We start from the raw sequence: 21,999 nt of genomic DNA, 5'->3' as shown, positions 1-21,999 counted from the left end.
ATGTTTACTACAATTTATCATAATGCAAAAATAAATAATATAACTAATAGTAGATGTTTTTAAATACCATCACCTTAACATTGTACCGTAAAGCTGATGATCATTCAAGCGATCGCACTCAATCTTAAATATTTCTTAATTTAAGATCGCATATTATTTGCAGTGTTTGGGTTGCTTTTATGAACAGTCAGATGCCTCAATGAATTTCAATAAAATAAGAGTGGAGGTGGTCTGTCTGGCAGAGCGTCGAACATCCTCTGACCTTCTTTTAGCTCTTTCAATACGCAAGGGTTTGGTTCCGTTCGGTTATTTTCCGTTCTGTTTGGGTCTTGCCCTGCAGTTGTAATTAAAATAAAACCTCGTGAGCGACTGCCAGATGTTTGTAGCGCACAAAAATCTCATTTCAGCACAAGGGGGGTAAAAGCGAGCACAATCGTAATAATAAATACCCGTCGACTGTCAGTTACCTGGCCAATTCAATGCTGGCCAAATGGGTCTTGTGTCCAATATACTCTGGCCGGCAAGAGGTGCTCTCTGCCAACGTTTTCAATGGCTTGTCTGCTGCGTTGATGATATTGTTGTGGTGATTAAAATATGCATGGGAACGCATGCTGAACGCCGCTGCAGTTTCTGGTGTTTACCGCTGCCTGTTGACTCGCAGCCCGCAGAAGCGCGCTGAGAAGCAGACTACACTGCCAACCGTACCACTTTCCGCGGTTTGTTATGCATATCCAGTACTCGAACATAACGAGGGCAAATTGGATTCCTGCAAGTATGCGAAGCAAGAAGGTTGTAGCTTTGTTGATACCCTGCTATTGTTATGACGGTAAAATAGAGCAAATATGTGAAGCAGGAAAACTAAAGCCGTGCGATACCACACTTAAGTTACAGATAGTGTTTAAAAATGGCATATGTATAATAACCAAATGTATGAATACTAAAAGCAGTTAAGAGTCCAAAAAATAAAAGAAGTATCGGGTAACTTTCAATTTTGACATTCAAGTAAGATGATAATGAAGCATAAATTCAGATTTTCACAGTTAGAAGGTTGTGAACTATATCAACTCTCATATCTTATCTTTTATATAAATGGAGTATCAAGAAACTTTCTGTTTGGGAGGGTCATGGAACATATCATTAGTTTGTTTTATAATTTTAACATAATTTTCGTTGAAACTAAAAGTTTTGGCATCGCCCCCAAGGTGTCATTCATTGAGGGGAAAGTTTTTATTACCACAATTCAGAATTGCCATGGGCCAAACTCCAATAGAAGCTTTTTCGTAATACTCAACATGGAGCTGGAGATGCGTTCGTGTGGGCGAGAGTGTTTGTTGTTTAACACTTCAGGCTCCTGCTGTTGTTGTTATAGTTGATGTTGTGGCTGTAGTTGCTCAACAAAAGCTCGATGGCGCTGTAAAATGTAATCATTGTGGCGTGTAATTAGTTTTTGTGTGTACCATATATGAGTGCAGGGTGCGTGTGTGTGCATGCATGTAGGTATAAATAAAATTTATTATTGCATTAACGTTCTGGGCTGCCCCTTGCCGCTGAACACACACACACTCCACTATGCAAATGTAAGCACATTTGGTCAACACGCGTGTGTTTGGGTTATTTATTTAATTGGGTATCGGGTGGTTAACCGAGGGCTGATAAAAACGTTGTCGAAATGGGCTCTTTTTGGGTTTTAAAAAATAAAAAAAATTAAAATGATTAAAGTCAATGTCAATTTGAAATCAGACTGATCAAGAATAACATATACTTTATACCTTACCTTTTACTTTACGAGTAAAGGGCATACCAATTTTCTCCTATAACAACTAAAACTTCTTAATAAATTCAATTGAGACTTTCGAAAGATAAATTGAATCACAGTAGCCTGTGGGCATTAAAGGCAAAACTAACTAAAACTAACAATATCTGAAATCTGAAACAATGACGGTGCGCGACTATATACGCAAGTTTATACTGATGAACTGGAAGAACCAAAAGTTGCAGCTGGCCAGTCCTTTCGAGCTACTATTCATAGTGCTTTTGCCCCCATTATTTACCCTTGTGGCGGTGTCGATGCGATTCCTTGTGCCAGTGGATCCCCGATCCGATAAGGTGTACGAGCCGATCGATCTGGATCGCAGCTGGGCAGAAATGGTTGAAAAGTTGGAAAGGGCGCGACAATTTGCCGATCGGTTCAATGTGAAGGGGAATCCGTTCACACCGCATCTAGTTATTGGCTGGGCCCCGGAACGATATCATGTTTTCAAAGCCATGATGACAAGAGTCCAGACGGAAATCGAACCGATGTCCATGTTGAGTTTCGAAGACTGCGAGAAGCTGCGCGGGGCGATGGTCGAGCAAAACCTATTTGCAGGCCTCTGCTTCAGTGAGCATCCGTTCAAGGAGGAACGCCTCTTTAAGGAGGAGTCCCAGTGGCCGAATGGCCATATGCAGCCGGTGCTCAACTACACCATTATTTTACCCAGTGAGCTGAGGCTGTTGGACGGTGACTTTTTGATGGCCAACTGGATGACCCTGTACAAGGACGATCCGCACACCTTTCCTGCTTATCCGTCTCAATCAGCCGTACGAGGGCGGATTCGTGGGCTACGTTCGCGAGGGTTTCATTCGGCTCCAGAAAACGGTCAGCGAAGCCTTCCTGGACTTGGCCAGCCACAAATCCCCGCCCACCATCCTTTTGAGACGCTTCCCCGTCACCGGGCGCGCTCAGGATCCCCTCATGTACAATCTTGACTACGGCATGTCCTTCATGGTCATCATCGGCTTCCTTTTTCCCATCCAGCTTTTCGTTTGGGTAAGCCAAGTACCGAAAGCTCTTGCTTTTCAATCATTTTAAATCATATTTTTTCTTTTGAATTGTTTTTCCAGCAAGTGGTAAATGAAAAGCAGACGCAACTTCGCCAGTTTCTGATCAACATGAACATTAGCAATCTTATACACTTTGTTTGCTGGTATATCAAGGGAGTGGTGTACATGATGCTTAGCTCGCTACTAGTCGCATTGCTTTTAAAGGTAGGTTTCTTTAATTTGCTTATCCTAATCTCTCAATCTAGGGCAGTTTGGCAAATATATATTGGCATCAGCTTATGTTCTGCTATATTAAATGTTTTTCTGTCGGAGAAAATGAGGTATTTTTGACTGATAGACCCCAGTTTTTTTGGTTTACATCTGCGAGTTGCACTTAATTTATGTTTTACAACCGATAACAGACTAAAAATTATTTTTTAAGAATAAAAGGCATATAATAGGTTTGCGTACCTCCCGCTGTACGTATGAATTTATGTATTAAATCTTAATTTGAATCGGTTTTCTTAGGGTACGATTATAAATAATCATTGTTCAGTGTAACGACCGGCCCAACCAAACAAATCTGTTTTAAAAGTCCTAATAAGGCCTTAAAATTTTTTTTGAAACTGACTCAAGAATTGTTGTTATTAAATAACCAAAAGTATTTTTTGAATAACTTGAATGGAGCATAGAACGAGTATTTTCAACAAACAATGCAACTAGGCTTTAAATTTGTATGCTAGTGCTGTTGGTGTTTAATATATGTATTAAACAGTTTAAAAGGAACCATTTTGAGTTATTGAGTTCTCTTTATATTTTATCATAACGGTTAGTTCTGTAAGAGCTCGGGAACTTACAAAATTCTTTCATCCAATTCTAGAATGTGAGATTCTATAGTTACCAATTAAACAATTATAGATTATTATGGTAACTTTCTTCTCTTCACAGATTCCGCTGGGACCAGGAGCACGGGGTGCTGACTCAGACACCCTGGTACATATTGATTTTAGTGCTATTCTGCTACAGCTCCGCCTCAATTTCATTTGCGTTATTGGTTGCGTCGTTCTTCCGAAATGCTCTCAACGCCGTTCGGGTGATAACTATCATGTGGGTGGTGTCCTATGTGCCCACGTTTATACTGTGGAATGCCCCGGGTGGCACTATTCTACCCCTTCGCTATGTGTCGTATGTGCTGCCGAATGTCGTGCTAACTCTGGCTTTCGAGTGTCTTATTGAACGGGAATCGATATATAACGTTACTTGGACCGATTCTGGCTATATTCTGAACTACCATGGCAGTCCCGTGACGGTGTCCTCGAGCACCTGGATCTTCATGCTGACCTCACTTATTTACTGTGCCATTGGACTGTATGTGGACACGTGGCGCGGCATCAATCAGTCCGGTAAGAAAATGAAGAAACCCAATCCAGTGGCTAGTGTGCACGAGGATCCGTATCATGATCGGGCGGATAGCTTCACGCATCAGGGTCAGGCCATTGGAGTTAATTCCACCAAAATCTACGAAGTGGAACCCTCCCATCGGCGCTTCAAGCTGAAGATCAAGAAGCTTTGCAAGCGCTTTGCGACCAAAGATCGTCCGGCCTTGAATCTTTTCTCGTGGAATGTCTACGAGAACGAGGTCACCGTGCTGATGGGCCACAATGGCTGTGGCAAGAGTACACTGCTCAAAATTCTAGCTGGCTTGGAAGAGCCCAGTCGCGGCACTGTAATGATATCCACCTTCAACATACAGACCGAAAGGAAGGCAGCCTCCATGGAACTGGGCATCGCATTTGGGCACGAAATGCTCTTGACCGGCTTCACAGTCCTTGATTATGTGCGATTTATTTGCCGGGTGAAGGGCTTGCATAACTCAATCGAAATCGATGGACAGGCAAACTATTTTCTTAACGTCTTGCGAATGGAAAATTTGAAAGGAAAGCGAATCCGCAATCTCACCGCACGCGATCTGTGCTTAGTCAGCATCTGTTGTGCTTTCGTGGGCAATAGTCCCATAATCCTCATAGACGACATACACTCCGACCTGGACAAGCGCTCACAGTCGCTGGTCTGGGACCTGATCAACGAGGAGAAGTCGAAGCGCACCATTATCCTAGTCTCCAATTTGCCGTCGTTGGCCGAAAATATTGCCGATCGGATGGCCATTATGTCGAATGGAGAACTCAAGTGCACGGGCACAAGACCCTTTTTGAAAAATATGTACGGACATGGCTATCGATTGGTAAGGACTTGATACTAATGATAATAATTTTTTTACGTTAGTTAAATAAGTTCATAAGCTTAACAGTTTTCAGCATACATTCCTTTCAGCCCAAGAATCAATCAACATCAGTTTTAGTTATTAAATCCTTAGATTATTTTTTTTTAGACCTGCGTAAAGGCCAAGAATTGTAATGTTAAGGAACTGTTTGAGATGATGAACAGCTATATGCCCAACATGAGCGTCGAGAGGGACTTTGGGTACAAAGTCACTTTCGTGCTGGAGAACAAGTACGAGGATCAGTTCCCGATGCTGATTGACGATCTGGAGCAGGAAATGGAGCGCTTGGGGGTGCTAAGTTTTCGAATACGGGACACATCGATGGAGGAGATCTTCCTGAGATTTGGATGCGAGGACAACGACCAGGCGGGCGGCTATCAGTCGCAGGAGAATACCCAGGTGCTGCTGGAAGAGTATTTTGCTACGCTGGCGGAGGCCAAGGAAAAGGGTCGTGCGACGGGCTGGCGATTGGGTCTGTTACATTTCAGGTTTGGTCAAATATTATATACATACTCTTCGATATTACAGCACTATCGATAATCTATTGATACTGTCCTTAAATTAGCTTTTTCCTATAATTTAATATACAAGTATGAACAGATTTGTTCTGCTATTGTATTATGACCACACTATTAAACTCTTGATTATTTGTACGATGTTTTACGACGACAGCACCATTAACATTTATTTGTTTTTTAACTGTGTTTGAAATGTTTTGCAATCCTAGTAAAAGCAGACATTACTTCTATAGCGATAAAAACAAATGGAATTACCTGCCGGCTTGCCAGCTAAACTAAGCTTATCGTAGTTGATAGTATTTTGTACAGTTTAATCTATTTAAATATATTGTTACAAGATATTGATGAATCGATTTCGGTTAAATATTGTGTTTAGCTATAATGTGTATATATTATCTAATGCCAGGGCTATGTTCTACAAGCGATGGATCGCGGCCTTCCGGCATTGGATGGTTTTGGTATTCGAGTTGTTGGCCATTGCGCTGGCTGGGGTGTGCACATTTTCCAGCGTTTTCATCTACGGCAAGAACTATCAGCTGGTGCCACTGACCTTCAACCTCAGCCAGCTGCATACCGTCGATGCCTTCGCGGAGCTCTTCTCCGACGACGACAACGCCAAGGACATGCACGCCTTCTACACGGAACTGCTCTACTGGTACGATGCCCATGTGACGATGTTGACGAGGAACCGGCGCAGCAAATACGCCCTGTTGCACCAAAACGAGTTCACCAGAAACGTCAACTTTCGCTATATATTCGGGGCCACCTTTGCCAAGGGCACGGTCACTGCCTGGTTCAACAATATACCCCTGCACTCAGCGCCCTATGCCTTAAATGCCGTCCACAATGCGGTGGCCAGGTGGGTTCTATTGATTCTATTCGAGGATCAACCAGAGTACAGTTCTAGAGAAAAATATAAACATACTTAAAATAAACTAAAACAACGTAAAGAAAAATTGTAGGTTTAATTTTTTTTAAATTTAAAACTAAATTTTCCCATACTTAAAAATAAAATTGAAAGTGTAACACACACGAAATAGCTGCTTTTTCTAATGCATTTGATTGGGTAAACAAACTTTAAAAAACATAAAGAAATTTTTTTTTTTCAGAAAAATTAAAAAAAAAATACACAGACAGATCTGAAGATCCATTATGGCACATCTTGCGCTTCATTTTATTAATGAAAAGACTCTGATAGATGTGTATATGTAGATGTGTAGAGTGTATAATCTCACATAAAAATGTATTGACTCTAACATTTAATGGCTTAACATATAAATTGCAGACACTTATTTGACGTGGAGGCGACCATCGATGTGACCCTGGAGCCGCTGCCATTCCAGACGAACATCAACACCTATCCACCGAACAACAACAATTTCGGTGGTTCCTTGGCCTTCAGCATATGCTTCGTCCTGATCTTTATATGGCCGGCGTTTGCTATTTTCCTGATCAGCGAGCGCGGCAGCTTCATGAAAAAGCAACAATTTTTGGCCGGAGCAAGTTTTTCCAGCTACTGGGTGTTTACTGCGCTATATGATGCCTTCTTCCTGCTCCTCTTCTGCCTGGGCGTAGTGGGTTTGGTGGCCATCTACAAGAGTCCCCACCACGACGTAATGCTATACGGTGATTTGTCTTACCTTGCTTTTAGGAAAATTTCAAATGGGTATATAAATATCCGTGGGAATTCGTTTTAAAATAACTTTAAAATATATTGGATAATGTAATTAAGTTTCAGTGCGTCTACACATGTTTACAAAATATTTCTGTGTAAATATCTGTGGGACCAGCTTGTGGTATAAGAATCACAATAGAAAACTAATCACTATATTTATTTAATCCTTATTTTTTATCTTCAATTATTCACAGTCTTCATATTAATCACATTAATGTATGTGTGTGTTATTATTATTAGTAAATATCTGTGGGACCAGCATGTGTTATAAAAGTCACATTATAAAATTAATCTCTATATTTATTAATTTCTTCTTTTTTATCTTCAATTATTCACAGTCTTCATATTGATCACTTTAATGCTGGCTGGAATTTGGGTGATCTTGCTCGCTTACTTTATATCCAGCATTTTCCGCAACCCGTGTTATGGATTTATGTGGCTTTGCGGGATTAACAGCCTAGGCCTCGTCGTCTTCTCACAATTATATAGAACTGGTCTCGAAAATATGACTCTCGAGCCGAGCGTTTTGACCATGTATTCGGTGGCCGTGATAATATGCAAACTTTTAGTGATCTACGAGTACAAGCTAATCTGTACGGATCCCATAGTGAACTTCACCTCCATCGAGATCTTTAAGTGCAAGAGCACCCCCAATTGCTGCTGTTGAGTTTAAGTCCATAAACTGCAATCAAAATAAAATATTTTTAAAAATTTCAAAACTATTTAAAGCAATTTAAAGTTGAATTTATTTTAAAATATTTTCATTGTCATAATCATAATTGGTTTTTAAATTTAATGTTTTCCAATATGAAAAGTTTTTATATTTATTTCAAAAGCTTAAAATATTTTCTTTTGATTGCTCTCTGGCTAAAGATAGTACTCTAATTTGTTAATAATTCGCAGTTAGTTCGGACTACAGTACTCCCGAATCGGGTATCTATTGGGAGCTCACTGTGATGACGGTACTTAACATTGTGCTGGGAGTTCTACTGTTTTTCAAGGAGTTTTACTCGATCGTGGGATTTGGATACTGTCGCTCTGCGAAGACGGCCAGTTCGGAGGATTCCAATCGCGAAGGTAACCTGTCCACTGCCAATACCTTGGATTATGCAATCTCCGCCAAAAGATTCAGAGCCAATAATCTAACGGAGCAGGAGAGCGGTAAAATGGCAGCCGTCGGGATTGGTATTGTCAGCAAATATCGCCGTAACAAAGTGCTTAAGGACCTGGACTTCTCTGTGGAAAGGTGAGTATTAATTGACAGCTACAAATAAAAAAGAAAAGAAAAACCAAACTACCACTACTATTATTTAAAAGCTGATTCCTGAGAGAACGCGAGTTCTTCAGCTTCTCATGATCAAATAATATTTAAGACAATTTAAACTTAGGTCCGAGTGCCTTAGCATCTATGGATCGAACAACTCCGGCAAGTCGACGCTGCTGAGACTGCTGGTGAGCGAGGCGAAGCTAAAGAGTGGACAGATCTGGATCCAAGGCCACTCGGTGCATCGCAACCGGCTAAAGTGCTACCGAATAGTGGGCTATTGCCCGCAGAGGGACAGCCTTCCGGCGGAGTTCACTCCCCGGGAGCTGCTCTACATCCACGGCTTGATCCAGGGACACAAGCACCGGATGGCCCGCGAGCTGTCGGAATCGCTGCTCCGGATGCTGGGACTCGCGCAGTGCTGGAATCGATCGGTGCGCATGTGCACCAAAGGACAGATCCGGCGATTTTACTTTGCCTACGCCGTGATGGGATCCCCGGATCTCATCTGCGTGGACGGGGTGCCAGCTGGCCTGGATCCCACCGGCAAACAAATCATGCTAATGATGACCTCCACCATGCAGTCGATGGGCTCCAGTTTTCTGTTCACCACACTGACAAGTCTGGACTCCGAGCGACTGTGCACGCGGACACCGCTCCTCAAGGAGGGCCAGCTCTGGATGATCGGTGATGAAGATGCCCAAAACGCGAGCTACAGGGATGGCTACCAGGTGGAGGTGCGGTTCAAGCGCAAGGTCAATCCCAATGTCAGCATGTCTCGGACCACCTGGAACCTCATCAACCACTTCCCCATGTCGCCGAACAAAAAGTTCAGCGCCTTTATGGGGATCAAGTTCCCCGAGGCCACGCTCCAGTGAGTGTATCATTATATGGTGCGAATATCCATGATATCGATTTATTTTTCAGTGCCGAAAGGGAGGACTCAATGGTGTTCCACATGCCATTGGGCACCACCACATTCTCGGAAATATTTTTTACACTGCGCAAAGATGCCTTCGAAATGAACATCGAGGACTATTTCATAACGCGCAATATGCGCACAGGTTCCCAGATCTATGGTATAGACCATTTTCATGAAAACCTTTGAATACTTTAGTTATATGAAGTAATTAAGTGTTTATTCTCCTTTTCATACTCTTTCTTAGTATTGTGTTTAAATATATTAAGAGTCTTTTGAGTTATCGAAATAGTTCCTGTACCTTCATATTTACTTTTTAATACTAAAACGAGAGTTTACATTAATTTGTCAATTCTCCTAGGTATCGTAGAGTTTGTGCCAAAAATTTACTTAGTAAAATGCTTTGGTAAGCCTGTGTAACTACATCGAAATTAATATATTTACGTAGTATTATAAGCAAAAAATTAGATTAGGGCGGTCGGATTAGTTTTCACTTTTACACCCCATTCGCCTGAAATAATTGCTTGTATAAAAGTCTTAGTATGCACAAACTCGTAAAAAGATAAGACTATTCTGTGCTGATTTTTAATATTGCGGCTATATTTAGTAGTCTTCTTGCGTACACTTTCCGGTGATTATCGTCACTACGTGTACGGTCGTCCACAGTGATAAGGATAAATATGTTAAAAATGGCTTTTCTTAAGCATTCCGAATGCAAAATCGTCTATTGCATTACTGAAAACACCCCAATATAGGTATACTGTATTATACAGCTTGATACAAATTAACAAATTATTTAATTGAAATTGGCCAAGTAAATGTCGTTTGGTATATTGCCTTATATTTTGTACATTGTACTGTATATTCAATTATTTTAGTAGAAGTAGACTATATTATAACCAAACAAAAACACCTCTTAACGAGGTAAAAGGTAAAAAAAACTAAGAACCACTCCGCTTCGGAGTAATCCAACTGCGCAGAGGTTTGAGCCCTGCTGTTGACTACCTTTTAAACTTGACTTCATTTCTTAATTACCTTGCGATGAAAACTTCCCTCGCTCGTACGCTCTTCATTAACTGCTATGACCGCTGACCACATGTCGTATTAGTAATAATAATTTACACACAATCAATAGTCAATTTTGGATGCGAGTGCTGCGTGTATGTTTGTGTGTTTTGATTGGCGGTTGTTTAGGGCACTGCTCACCACTACCACCCACGAATGGAAAATTGATTTGTTGGTCTCTTTGCTGTCGCCACTCGAAGCCCTCTGGGAGGCGGAAATGCCACGCAATTTGTTTGTTCGCACTCAAGCCGCAAACATTGTGAAATTAACTTGTTAGCCATGCACCAGGGTGGGCGAAAACGGAAACGGAAAGGGAAAGGGAAGGGGATGAGGAGGAGGTCGAGCAGCGGGTGTGGTTGCCCTGGTAATTGACATTTGATTGGTAATGGGTGGTCTGAAAATAACGGTAATTGGTGTGCATTTGCCTAAATCATCAGTCGAGAAAAGCCAACAACAAGTGTAAATCAAATGTCGATTATTGTAGTGCGGTTAATCGATATCAATGTATTGCTCTAAATTGATTAGGAACTTTTATTTATGTTTTATCATATTGTCATTTGTTAGAAGTGTTGGGAAAGGTACTATTTTTTTTGGATCTAGTTTTTTTGGTACAAGGTATTTGAGAAAATAAGTACCTAGGTAAGGTAAAAGGTACACAATTTGAGTAGTATTAAGGTAATGTAATAGGAACACTAAAAGAACTATTTTTATAATGGTTTACTAGAACATTTTTTTTTAATTTTTACGAAGTTATAGATTAATTATGGAATTGTGTATACGATCTGCCAATTAAGTCTGGTTGTAAAAACAAGTAAAAAGAAACATTCTGTAAAATGGAATATTAAATTAAGTGATATCAAGCTAATTTGAAAACAAAACAAAATATATTTCAGTACCTAAATACCTAACACAGCTAATTTTTGAGACAAATAAAAATTAGTTACCAAGGAAAGGTAAAAGGTATTCTCAAATTCGTTTACCTAGGTAAGGTATACGTATCATAAATTCTTACCTAAATACGTACTTAGGTACAAGTATCTAGGTACACCCCAACACTTTTAGTTAGTTAGTTGAAAGAGTTATTAAAACCGAAATTCAATGTGCACTAATATTTCGTTTTTTCTCCAAGGGGAAAAAGTTGATTTTGTCAAGTATTTTATTTTAACTAAAGTTTCAGTTTTTGTACACATTAGCAAGGCAAAAAAAACACAAGTTTCAAATTTTTACTTTCTGTAAAAAAAAGACTATCCTTCGAAAATTAACTCATTTAAGTTATTTTAGTCGACTTCATTCCAAACTTTTAAAATCGTTCTGTGTTTATAAATTGTTAAGTGAATAAATTTAAAGTTTTACCGGTTAGTAGTTTTGTGGTAATCACGATTCCATTAAAAATGTATGATCAAGATGGGTATGAAAACAAACTTCTTATAAGCGGGGAATCGGCTGATGAGACACTGGGTAGAAGAACATTTAATTCGCTCAAAAATGAGGATGATAAGAGACTCCTTATGGGTCACGAGTCGGATGATGTGACAATTGGAACCAGACATTTTCCATCCACAATGCAAAGAGAGAAACCCGGTGTATCCTTGACGTCCAGTTCAGAAAGCCATTGTCGTTCGACTACCCAAATCCCAAGTTGGCTCAGGAATCAGCCCAATCAATCAACAGTTCCTGCTAGTCTGAGGACAAGTCGCCATCGGTGGATGAATCCCCATGAATTGAGCAAGTCGATCCGTCCGAAGATGCAATCAAAGGCGATCCCTCCTTGGCAGATCAGTTCGGCAGCCTTCATCGGCTATCGTTACCGAATCCCACGATAGTTTTTGCTTGGAGTTAATAAAATTGTACTAGTTAACGTCAAGGTTTGCGTGGGTTGATACTGCCTGGATCGGTTCTCCGGCGGAAACACTTTCAGATTCCTATTTCCGGCCCGATTCTTTACCCTTTTGCAGCTCTCACTGTAGCGACACTAAGTGGCATCCAGTCTGCAGCAAATCCACAGCAAACCAATCCTCCGCCTTTCTGGTGTCCGCTTGCGTTTGAAGCTTAAGTGGCACATAATCAGCGCTCATGCAGTGAGAAAACTGACAATAATTTATTTCAAATCTAAACTTAGAAAACAAAAATCCATATTTAAATCTAATATTATTTACAAAATATGCAGTTTGTGGAATTACAGAAGAATTTCTTAAGTTCATAACCTATATTTAATTATAAATTCAGTTTATTAATCTGCGGCTAAATTACAAAAATAAAAAAATTAATTTTTGGACAAAACATTTAATTTAAAAGTTTACAGTAAATTTCGAACCAAGAGGTATCAGCTTTAAGCTGATTTCGAAACGGAAACGTAAAACTGTACTTTGTAAAGAATATTCGAATTAAGATTACTCCTATAACTCAAAACTGATTTTCTGCACAAATTTTTGCATTCCCTTTTTTTGGGAGTGTAAGGAATAGTGGTGCACAAAGTGTAACAAGCCACGACATCCTGCTCCCTTGGCTGCTCATGGCTGGCAGCAGCTTCATTTGCAACATCAATCGCAACCTCATCAAGTTGTCTGCTGGCAGCCGCACTCATTACGGCGATGGCAGCAGAAGCGACTGCGTTTAATAAAGCGTTCGTCAGCCGACTTGGGATGGGAAAGGGTTTTTGGCAAAGGGAGTGGATGGATGGCGTTAGTCTGGGCTCCAGGGCCACTGGGTTTAATTAGCTTTAATGGCTTAATGCGGGCCATCGCAGTTTGGGCCAGGGCTAGGTCCAGGTTATAACGGACAGGAGGTGACCCGAGCCACAGCCCACAGGCCATCCCGTTGCTAAGCTGTTTCCGATTTGCCACCTACCACGAGGCTCTGAGTAAAGAGCCACCAAGGGAGTGCCACTCGAGTATTAATGGATGCCACCCGCCTCGTGACACTTTAAAGCAATTTTCCTGCCAAACAAATTTCCGGTGAAGCGCACAAAAGTTCCCTGGCTTGACTATTTATTTGCCCCCAATTGCGAGAAGACCCATTCTCACGTAGCACACAACTCCTTTTTCTCGTCCTGCAAAGAAACTTTGGCTCATAACTTCGCCCTGAAGAAGATGCATATGCAACACGTTCGTGCCATTCCCAGCAGCAATGACTCAGGCACACAGTTCCGAGACCCAGTTTTCAGTTTCACCTGCTCCGCTGATAGTCAAATGGTGGGAATAAAACTAGACAAGAGTTGGTAGAGTGCCACCAGCAGGTTCCTTAAAAGGATTAAAAGGAGTTTTCAAGTCTCTTCCGTTATAAAAAGTTTCTTTTAAAACAATATACTTTAGTATGGTAAATATGAATTTAAAGATTTATACTCAAAAAATATATAGATATACATTTTATATTTTTTGAATATAAATCTTTAAATTTCTTTTTACCATATTAAAGTATATTTAAATCTAAACTAAACAAAGTATTAATCCCACCAAATATTTTTATTTAAATCTGTTTTTTCTGTCCTTGATAAAATTGTAGGGTATTGAAGAAACTTAACCATTTTTTCTTTCTCGGTTCCCGCTGATGTACTTTTTCTTAGCCGTTCGACTTTTGCAGCCAGCACGAAATGCTGTCGAGCATTCAAAGAAAACTAGTGCATGGTGGAAGATTGAGCTGGAAGTGGGGGATAAGGTTGCGGATGACTAAGGAACGCAAAGTTAATTGAAAAGTATTGTTTGCTATTTTGTGTTCTGCCATTCCCGTCGGTCTGTTGACACTTATCGTACAAAGTGGAGACGGATGTTGCAGCTACTTCATTGTAAATTCATATTTAAAACACTTACCTCACTTTCCTAACAGAATTCTTGCCCAATGAGTAAGTAACAATCGTTGTTTTATTTTGGAGATAGATTTATAAAACTAGCATTTATTTCTTTCATATTATGGCTCAGGATCTTATTGACTGGTTTACAAGCTACATTTATACGTACACATTAACTTTCTACTAAAAGTTACATAGGTCTTTCAATCTTATTGCCCATTGCTAAACCGCTAGCTTTAAAGGGTTTTTTAAAACCTTAATAAGTCAATTCAAGCTTTATGATATGTGTTGCAAGTCGATGAGGTGATCAACAACTAAAAAAAGCTTCCTAACGGCCTAATGGCTTAAAAAGAAAAGCCTTTTTTTGCTTAGCAAGTTAGAACGTATATTATGTAAGTATTACCCGACATTTAACGCTGCCTTTACAACCTACTGGTAGCGATGACGATATATTAAAATGACTCCTGAAGCTATATTTGTGGCCTTCCCTGTTTTTTCTATCCTGCTATCACGAACGAACTTATCTACAACTAATTAACAATACAATTATCATTTTTATTAACACTACATATGATGAGAACACCGCCGCAAATAGTAAAAATAAATATATCAAGATATTGTGCAGTACAAAAACGACTGATAACTAAAGCACGAAAATTAAACGGGATACACTACAAAAGATTCGAGAATTGGTTTGTTACAGAAATATAATACATTTAGCTTTATAAATCTATGAGTATTATTCGTGCTCTTCTCCGGATGTTGGATCCTGGGACTCAGCTCAGGATGGCAGAGTGCGACTTCTCCCTTCCATTCTTGCTGATCAGTGCATTGCGTCCTAAAGAAAGATTAAAGTTGTTATTTACGATATGTGAATAATCTTAGTTTTCATATCGCACCTTCATTTTCCGTTGTACCTGCCACGCCCATTAGTTTTAGATTGAGGAGTAGGGCGCCCAGGTTGGAGCGGTCGTCCAAATATTTGCTTTCCAATCGGACCATGCCCAGCTTCTTTGACTTTGTTTGAGTGTGCCAGACAAGAATCTCAGTGCAGTTGTTACCACGCGGTTCGATCTGATCCATTTTCAGACCGATGCTGCGCAGAAAGAGATCCTCCTCGTAGCCGGGCTTATACGGCATATTTACATAGGGATACTGCGCCATATACTCCAAGCTCACGGCGAACCCGGCCATGTCAACGGGCCAGCGTCGTCCTGCCACCCAGGAGTCGAGAAAGGCCACAACTTTGCCCTGAAAAAGAAAAATATTAGTTTCAATTTCAAAAGAAAAAATGTAGTGCCATTTCAACCGAAGTATTTTTATTTATTTGCATAATCAAATCTTTAGATTTTCAGTTTTATTCGTACCTGCATTTTGTTTAAAAAATATGCATTCTTGTGTCAATGAATATAGCTCTTATGAAATTTTGTACAAAAAACTAACCTTTATTCTATTGTTTTTAAGAAATACTAACCAGTTCTTTTAAATTTTGTAAGTAAAACGTTTTTGAAAATTAATGACGAATTGAGCCAAATAATCGCTTTATGAGCTTAAAAAAAGATAAATCTGTTGCACTAGGCACGTTCTTATTTGTATGACTTCGAAATATGCGGCCAAAATTACTTGAAATCTACTAAGCCGGTTTAATTTTAATTTTGCGAAATATTCAATACATAAAAATTATGTATTTGCTCATTCGATTTTTTTATTGTCTATCTCGGATTGCAAAAACCGAAATGGCCTTAAATCCTATACATTAAGTTGAAGAATACTTAGTCGAGAACTCACTTTTCGCACTACTGGCCCGCTGACTCCATAATCGGCAATCAGACCGACGGGAAACATGGAAACCCTTTGCGTTTTCCGTATTTCTGTGAATAGTCGAAGGTCGTACGTGTTATCGTCGTCCCCGAAGTATAGTATTCCGTTGGTGAGATTGTGCTGCCGCAGCCATTGCAAAGCGGCCCTGCGATTTGCCACGCCTCGTGGGGCGGGTTTTTCATTCCGGAACTTGCTTGGCATAGGGCTCACCATGTGAGTATACGGAATACCTATAATTTACACAGCAGTTAGTTATTAATTCTCACATTTAAAATAATTAAAATCATTAGATAGTTACCGAATCGGTTGAGCAGGGTGTCCATATAGCCGTTGCATTTCTCCTGATCATCGGCCACTAGCCAGTGCAGTCGCGGAACATGGAGCAGCGTGTGCGCCAGACGCGTTAGTTCTGGGATCTGCTCTCGGCGCGGATACGTTGGGGTAACAAAATATATCACGGGCAACTGTTCGTAATCAGAACGGGGTTTATCCTGCATAAACTTCCGGTGATCCTCAAAGTTTTCGCTGCACACATGCAGGCTTTCATTGAGTGGCCGAAAATTCATACTATCTGTGGATGAGAGAGACGAGAGTTATAAAGTTACAATGGGTCAATTACGTTTCAAATTCCTCTATCTGTCGACGCGAATGTTATGATTTAGTCAGAATTCTCAATTACTGAAATAGCTCAACACATTAACCTCTGGCCCCAGATGAGGCAGCCTGCCTAAAGTACGTGCCTGAGTGCCGTGATGACAATGCTATGATACGACAATATCAACTACTTAAAATGTGCTAATCGGTGTCTCTTAGGTGTTTGCCAACCAACAATTTACTTTTGGAGACTTAAAATCGTTTAGATAAAGTGCATGTCACTGTTCAAACAATCTGAAGAGCAGAGGAATTGTAGCTAAGTACGTTTGCTTTATGCAAACATTTTAGAGATCAGTCGTTAAATCGAAGATAGCCCAGCTAATATGTCTAATGGATTATCCGTGTTGGAAATCTTTCGCCTGCTATCAAAGCGTTAATGTGTTTGGATCGACTGCGTGCGCCAATGCCATTAGGAGACCTCACAATTAATCCAAACCGAAAAGCGAAAGGCACGCAATTGGGGGAACCCCAAATTCCGATATATATGTCTGATAACCGGAAACGAACAATGAAAGGCAAAAAAATACAGAAAGCAGAACCGCTGTTCCCTCAGGAACCATTAGTAATAAAAAAAGGGGGCTGGCAGTAGTATTCCCTAACTAGTTATTAAATAAAGATACGGAAAATTTGACCCCAACCCTATAGGAAATCCATAATGTCAATGCCCAAAAACCAAGTGCCGCATCACAAAGACGGTATCGATCAACCACAACAAATAATGACCAATATGTACGTATTTTTTCACCTTTAAACATCGAGGGCCTGATGAACATTAAGTTTGCCTGATATAAACCTGAAAGTGGGGCTCTCCCCAACAGTGTGTTTTGTTTGCACTCAGACGAGTCCATCCCATCCGACCTATTTCCAGTACCAAACCCTACCGATAAACCAAGCACTTATCGATGGGAATAATCACACGCTCACGTACAACGTAGTCGTTAATTATGTCTCATATCTAAATGAGTACTGGGTCCTGATTGCAGTCAATTGAGAATTCCCCAGACACCTGATCTACGATAGAGGTTAGTCACCAATTGTTTTACGGTTCGCCTTTATCAGTTTCATTCACCCCTGTGTTATACGCTGAAATCGAACAGTGGGTACCATACATTTTTTACATACTCAAAAAAAAAACATATATTTCAAGTTAATTTGGCACTTAATATTTAAATTGTAGCAGTGACTGCTTATTCTTGGTCTTGTTTAAGCAGGCTCCAGTTGAAACACAGCGCACGCCACTGATAAGATTTATTTATAAGATACACAAATCTCTTGTCGAAACACAGCTCTTGTTAAAACACAGGGCACGCCACTGATAAGATTTATTTATAAGATAAACATAACTCTTGGGATGTTTAAATATTTACCTCATACAAAAGATAAATTATAATCATCTAATCTGTTGCAATAGTTATGGCCCCACCTTGTCTATGGACTTCTTCTCCACCAACATTTTCTTATCTGAAGAACCTGTTGCATATGGAAAGCGATAAAGCAAGCTATTGGAACCACAAAACCAAATGTATTGAAAACACATTACTTTCGACACGCGTATCACGGTACATTTGTTGAATGACTTTGTATTTATAGGGGGCAATTCACAAAATGTAAATATTTGTGTAGACATTCAAAGGCAAATAAGCATGCTCCAAAGTGCAGAGTTAAATGTTTCTAATTCGATCAACAATAGCTTGGGGGTTGAGGAAAAGGGAGACAGCAAACACTCGACACGCGCAGTTGAAAAGATACTAAAATTGGCTCGAAACAGATGAGCCGAATAAAAGTGCATGACGAGTAATAAATATATTCATATTCAGGTCTGGCACCAGAGACAACAAAAGCGATTGCCAGACCTATGTACGTGTGGGCACCTTTGCCTTCCTATCCCAATTCAAAACGTTGATAAGAAGTACTGGGAATGTGTGAATTATGTTTGTAAAATGAGTGGCAATCAAGTCTGTTTACCTCATAAGAAAAACTGCTAAAAGCTTTTTTTTGAGCACGGGGCAGTGCGAAATCTAGAGTCTATTATAAGCGCTGGCAAGTAGTGGGGAAAAGTGCAATTAGACAATTGGTGCCACTCAAATCGCACACATAGCTCGGATTTGTTCTCTAGTTCGACTATAGATCACATGTCTATAGAATAAGATGGAATTATTTTCATGTTTTGCACTGTTTTTCCCAAGCCAATTACGTAATCTTTTAAGCCTCATCGTAACGAATGGTCTATATATATTTAATCGAACCCGTCAGCTTCGAAGCTTTAATGGACGACATCTAATAGGGTGTTAGATTTTAATATTGATTGCCTCGTTTTCGTTCGATCATATCATTTTTCAATAACATCAAAGTTTTGAAAACATTAACAAAATGTTTTGTAATGTTCTGTACAATTTGATTAAATTTTTAAATAGCTGGCCCATAGAACAGATAAGATTAGATATGTCTTTGTCATTTTATACAGCTGTGAAGCTTTCTTTGGGCCCATATAAATATATGTTTACTGGTAGGGGCAATCAAAGGAAGACGCCAAGTAGCCTGTGAAGGCGACCTTGTTCCGGCTTTCGTTGTCGGCAATAAAAAATGACCAACAGGCGAAGCAATGTAATTGTCGCTGCAGGCGAGGGTGGATGGCTATCGATATAGTGGCTACATCCATTTATACGTCGCGTTGGAAAAGACAATTGTTACCTAATAGATCCAATTATAGTTAAATAATAAAAAAGACAGCAGGCTAACCAGTAGTCAAAGTCGGAACGGCAACGGTGGCGAGCCGACGAGTTACACGCGATAATTACCAAAGCAAATTATTCGGAATCGAGGTGGTGCTGTCACAGCGACTAAGAAAGCCTTGACGAACCCCTCTTTGGTTTTTGGATGGTTAATAAAAATGAAATTCGTACAATAAAAGTTATTGGAGAAACGGAGGTCATGCTTAGAGCACTGCATAAATCATGGGTACTAGATTTTTTTTACAATAATTTTTTAAACGAATTAACGAATGAAAACGTTTTCTGTTTTTCTAAAAGGCTGCATTATTGTTTTGATAATGCAATGTGTTTTTAAATTTTTAAAAAAAAAAAAAAAAATAATCATATAAAAAAATTTTAAGGTATACAGGGTATAGAAAAGGAAATAAGCAATTCATTTGGTTTGTTTTTAACGATTTAAACTATTCTCAATAATAGCATAGGGGATAGAAAATTACTTACGACCCATATTTTTCCAAACTGGTCCTACCAGTTTAAAAATATATGTTTAAAAACTACATCATTAGTAAAAAAAAAAAAACAAACGGATTGGGGGCACTAAAATTCCTCACAAAGTGTAGGGTGCCCTGAGCTTTGATTGGCAGTGGGCCAAATGAAAAGTGAAAGTGGTGGCGAATTCACTTTCGGCCTGGCGGTTGCGAAAATGCACTCTGCTGCGCTTCCTATGGGATAGACTCAAGCAGAGTCAGTGAGGGGATGGTGACTCACGGGTTTTTGGGTTGAAATGATGCCTTCTTCGGTCTTTTTTCGGCTTAGACGTTTGACGTTTAAGCTCGACATCAAATTTATCTACTTCGGTTTCTTGAACTGAAACATTTCCGAACCCCTGGAATTCTGGTCTTGCTTGGCGCGTATACCGCAATAGGCATTCTGGGGAACGGGACAGCTGCTTACCTAGTCCCTGGTGAGATGCCTCCTCCGAGTCCTCGGAAGCACCGCCCAATCCCAGGGCGATTCGAGTGTCCCCGCTGAGGGTGAGGTAGCAGAAGGCGATGAAGAACAGGGTACCACCCACCAGGGGCAGTACACACCGGCGTCTGCCCCCGCCCACGCTGCCCTTTCTGACCATGGGATGTGGGGGGGCGGCGGCGGCGGTGCAGCGGGGACGCTTCTGATGCGGCCTCCGCTCGATGTCCTCGTTATCCTCGTCCGAAGTCTGCGGCTCGAGTGCCTGGTAGTGGGCACTAGACATTTTGAGAAATATTTTGGGATCTGGTCTGGGTCATGGATGGGCTCTCAGCTGGGGTGGTGGATTTGGAGGTAATGGAGAGGCATAACCCGGCCATTTGTGGTGAACCGGGCCTACCTCCTGCTTTTCGCGAGCGAATTATACAACTTTTGGCTGGGTCGACCCGAAAATTATGCAAATTCCCTCGACATTCCTGCACTTTGGGTGCTCTGCTTTATTTTCGTTTCGCTTGCTTCGCTTGTTGCTATAAAAAAACACCTCATAAACGAACTCTTGGCCACAGAACTGTCTCGAATTGCGAATCGGAAGCACTCGAAGCACGCTGATACACCCAAAAATTACACAAAATATTTGCTTATTTTCTGCCCGACTTCCGCACGCGTCTCCCGTCTCTTTCTCACTCGCTGGCCTTATTGTTTTTTGTGGCTTTACGGTTTCGCCAGTTGTTGTTTCGGTACAAGCGGGCCCGGAGCGGGCGTCCAAACGGCGAAACGGTGAAAATGAATTTGACGAGACGAGGAAAACAAAAACCGTTTGACAGTGCTACTACTACTTATAAAACAATCTGACGATTCGAGAGCAGGCCGAAAGAGGGACGAGAAAGAGAGCGCCTAACCACCACCACAGCTGACGCACGGTTGCATTTGGTTTGAATCTCGACTAAGCACATTACTGCCGTTACAAACCTTAAATTGGAAAACAATTTTTTAAAATTAAATTTAACACCGAAAAACGCTTGATTTTTCATTAAATAGTTTTTAATTTGCTTTCTTTTTTTTGTATTCTTTTAGTTCATGACAAGAATTACTTAGGCAATAGATGCATACATATTTTTGGCTACGGAGTTTGGAGAGTACATTTTTTAAGAACTGGTCACTATAGCATGTTACTGAATGGATCAGGGCTACCTAATATGTTCTGCAGTCCCGCAGAATACCTTGAAAACTAGGTCGCATACCCTTGTTTCTCTTGATATTTGTACAATTTGTATATTTTCTTTAACAAAATTAAAAAAATAACTTTTCCTTTATAAAAAAGCAGTGGTAAACAGTATATATATTGATCAGAAATGTTGTCAAAATGTTGTAGTATTGCCTGTTTATATCTCATTTAAATACATATATTTGTTTATATATATTTTTAAAAGTATGCGGAGAACAAGATAAAACAAAAATACCAGAATTTTTAATCAACATAAAAAAAAAAAATGAATTTGCGGACTGGAAAAGAGCTTGACTCCGGAACTACCACTTTGA

General features: G+C 40.2%; 2 protein-coding genes across 4 annotated transcripts; one reads left to right on the top strand and one right to left on the bottom strand.

Moving 5' to 3' along the window:
* The first annotated feature begins 1,867 nt into the window (after nt 1-1,867).
* On the top strand, nt 1,868-9,648 carry LOC128263401 (phospholipid-transporting ATPase ABCA3). Its single transcript, XM_052998432.1, is given in 11 exon segments — nt 1,868-2,553; nt 2,555-2,809; nt 2,884-3,028; nt 3,753-5,044; nt 5,192-5,571; nt 6,008-6,460; nt 6,887-7,227; nt 7,615-7,938; nt 8,180-8,522; nt 8,665-9,414; nt 9,468-9,648. Coding segments are annotated over 11 exon segments (5,082 nt in total). The 5' UTR covers nt 1,868-1,935.
* Nucleotides 9,649-14,906: 5,258 nt separating this feature from the next.
* Nucleotides 14,907-21,278, bottom strand: LOC128261812 (galactosylgalactosylxylosylprotein 3-beta-glucuronosyltransferase S). 3 transcript variants are annotated; one of them, XM_052995688.1, is made up of 5 exons: nt 20,263-21,278; nt 16,428-16,700; nt 16,097-16,359; nt 15,208-15,559; nt 14,907-15,146 (listed from the first exon to the last, which is right to left on the bottom strand). In XM_052995688.1, the coding sequence occupies exons 1-5, from the start codon at nt 20,744-20,746 to the stop codon at nt 15,085-15,087; spliced, it is 1,434 nt and encodes a 477-aa protein (XP_052851648.1). In that variant the 5' UTR covers nt 20,747-21,278; the 3' UTR covers nt 14,907-15,084. The 3 variants fall into 3 exon arrangements, with proteins under 3 accessions (XP_052851648.1, XP_052851649.1, XP_052851650.1); XM_052995689.1 differs by having other exon boundaries at nt 20,449-21,271; XM_052995690.1 differs by lacking the exon at nt 20,263-21,278 and adding an exon at nt 18,151-18,171.
* Between the last annotated feature and the right edge of the window lie 721 nt (nt 21,279-21,999).

The sequence above is a fragment of the Drosophila gunungcola genome, unplaced genomic scaffold (genome assembly GCF_025200985.1).
Source record: "Drosophila gunungcola strain Sukarami unplaced genomic scaffold, Dgunungcola_SK_2 000001F, whole genome shotgun sequence".
Classification (NCBI taxonomy): Eukaryota; Metazoa; Arthropoda; class Insecta; order Diptera; family Drosophilidae; genus Drosophila; species Drosophila gunungcola.
Note: the sequence above shows the minus strand (reverse complement) of the source record. Positions and strands in the feature narration are given on the sequence as shown.

What these genes read in the sequence shown, in the direction of transcription:
- LOC128261812 (XM_052995688.1), bottom strand. Translation starts at nt 20,746, where the DNA reads ATGTCTAGTGCCCACTACCAGGCACTCGAGCCGCAGACTTCGGACGAG. An exon ending in CACCCTGCTCAACCGATTCG is followed by an intron (nt 16,360 to 16,427) that starts GTAACTATCTAA and finishes TGTAAATTATAG; the next exon opens with GTATTCCGTATACTCACATG. An exon ending in GCGGGCCAGTAGTGCGAAAA is followed by an intron (nt 15,560 to 16,096) that starts GTGAGTTCTCGA and finishes TTTCTTTTTCAG; the next exon opens with GGCAAAGTTGTGGCCTTTCT.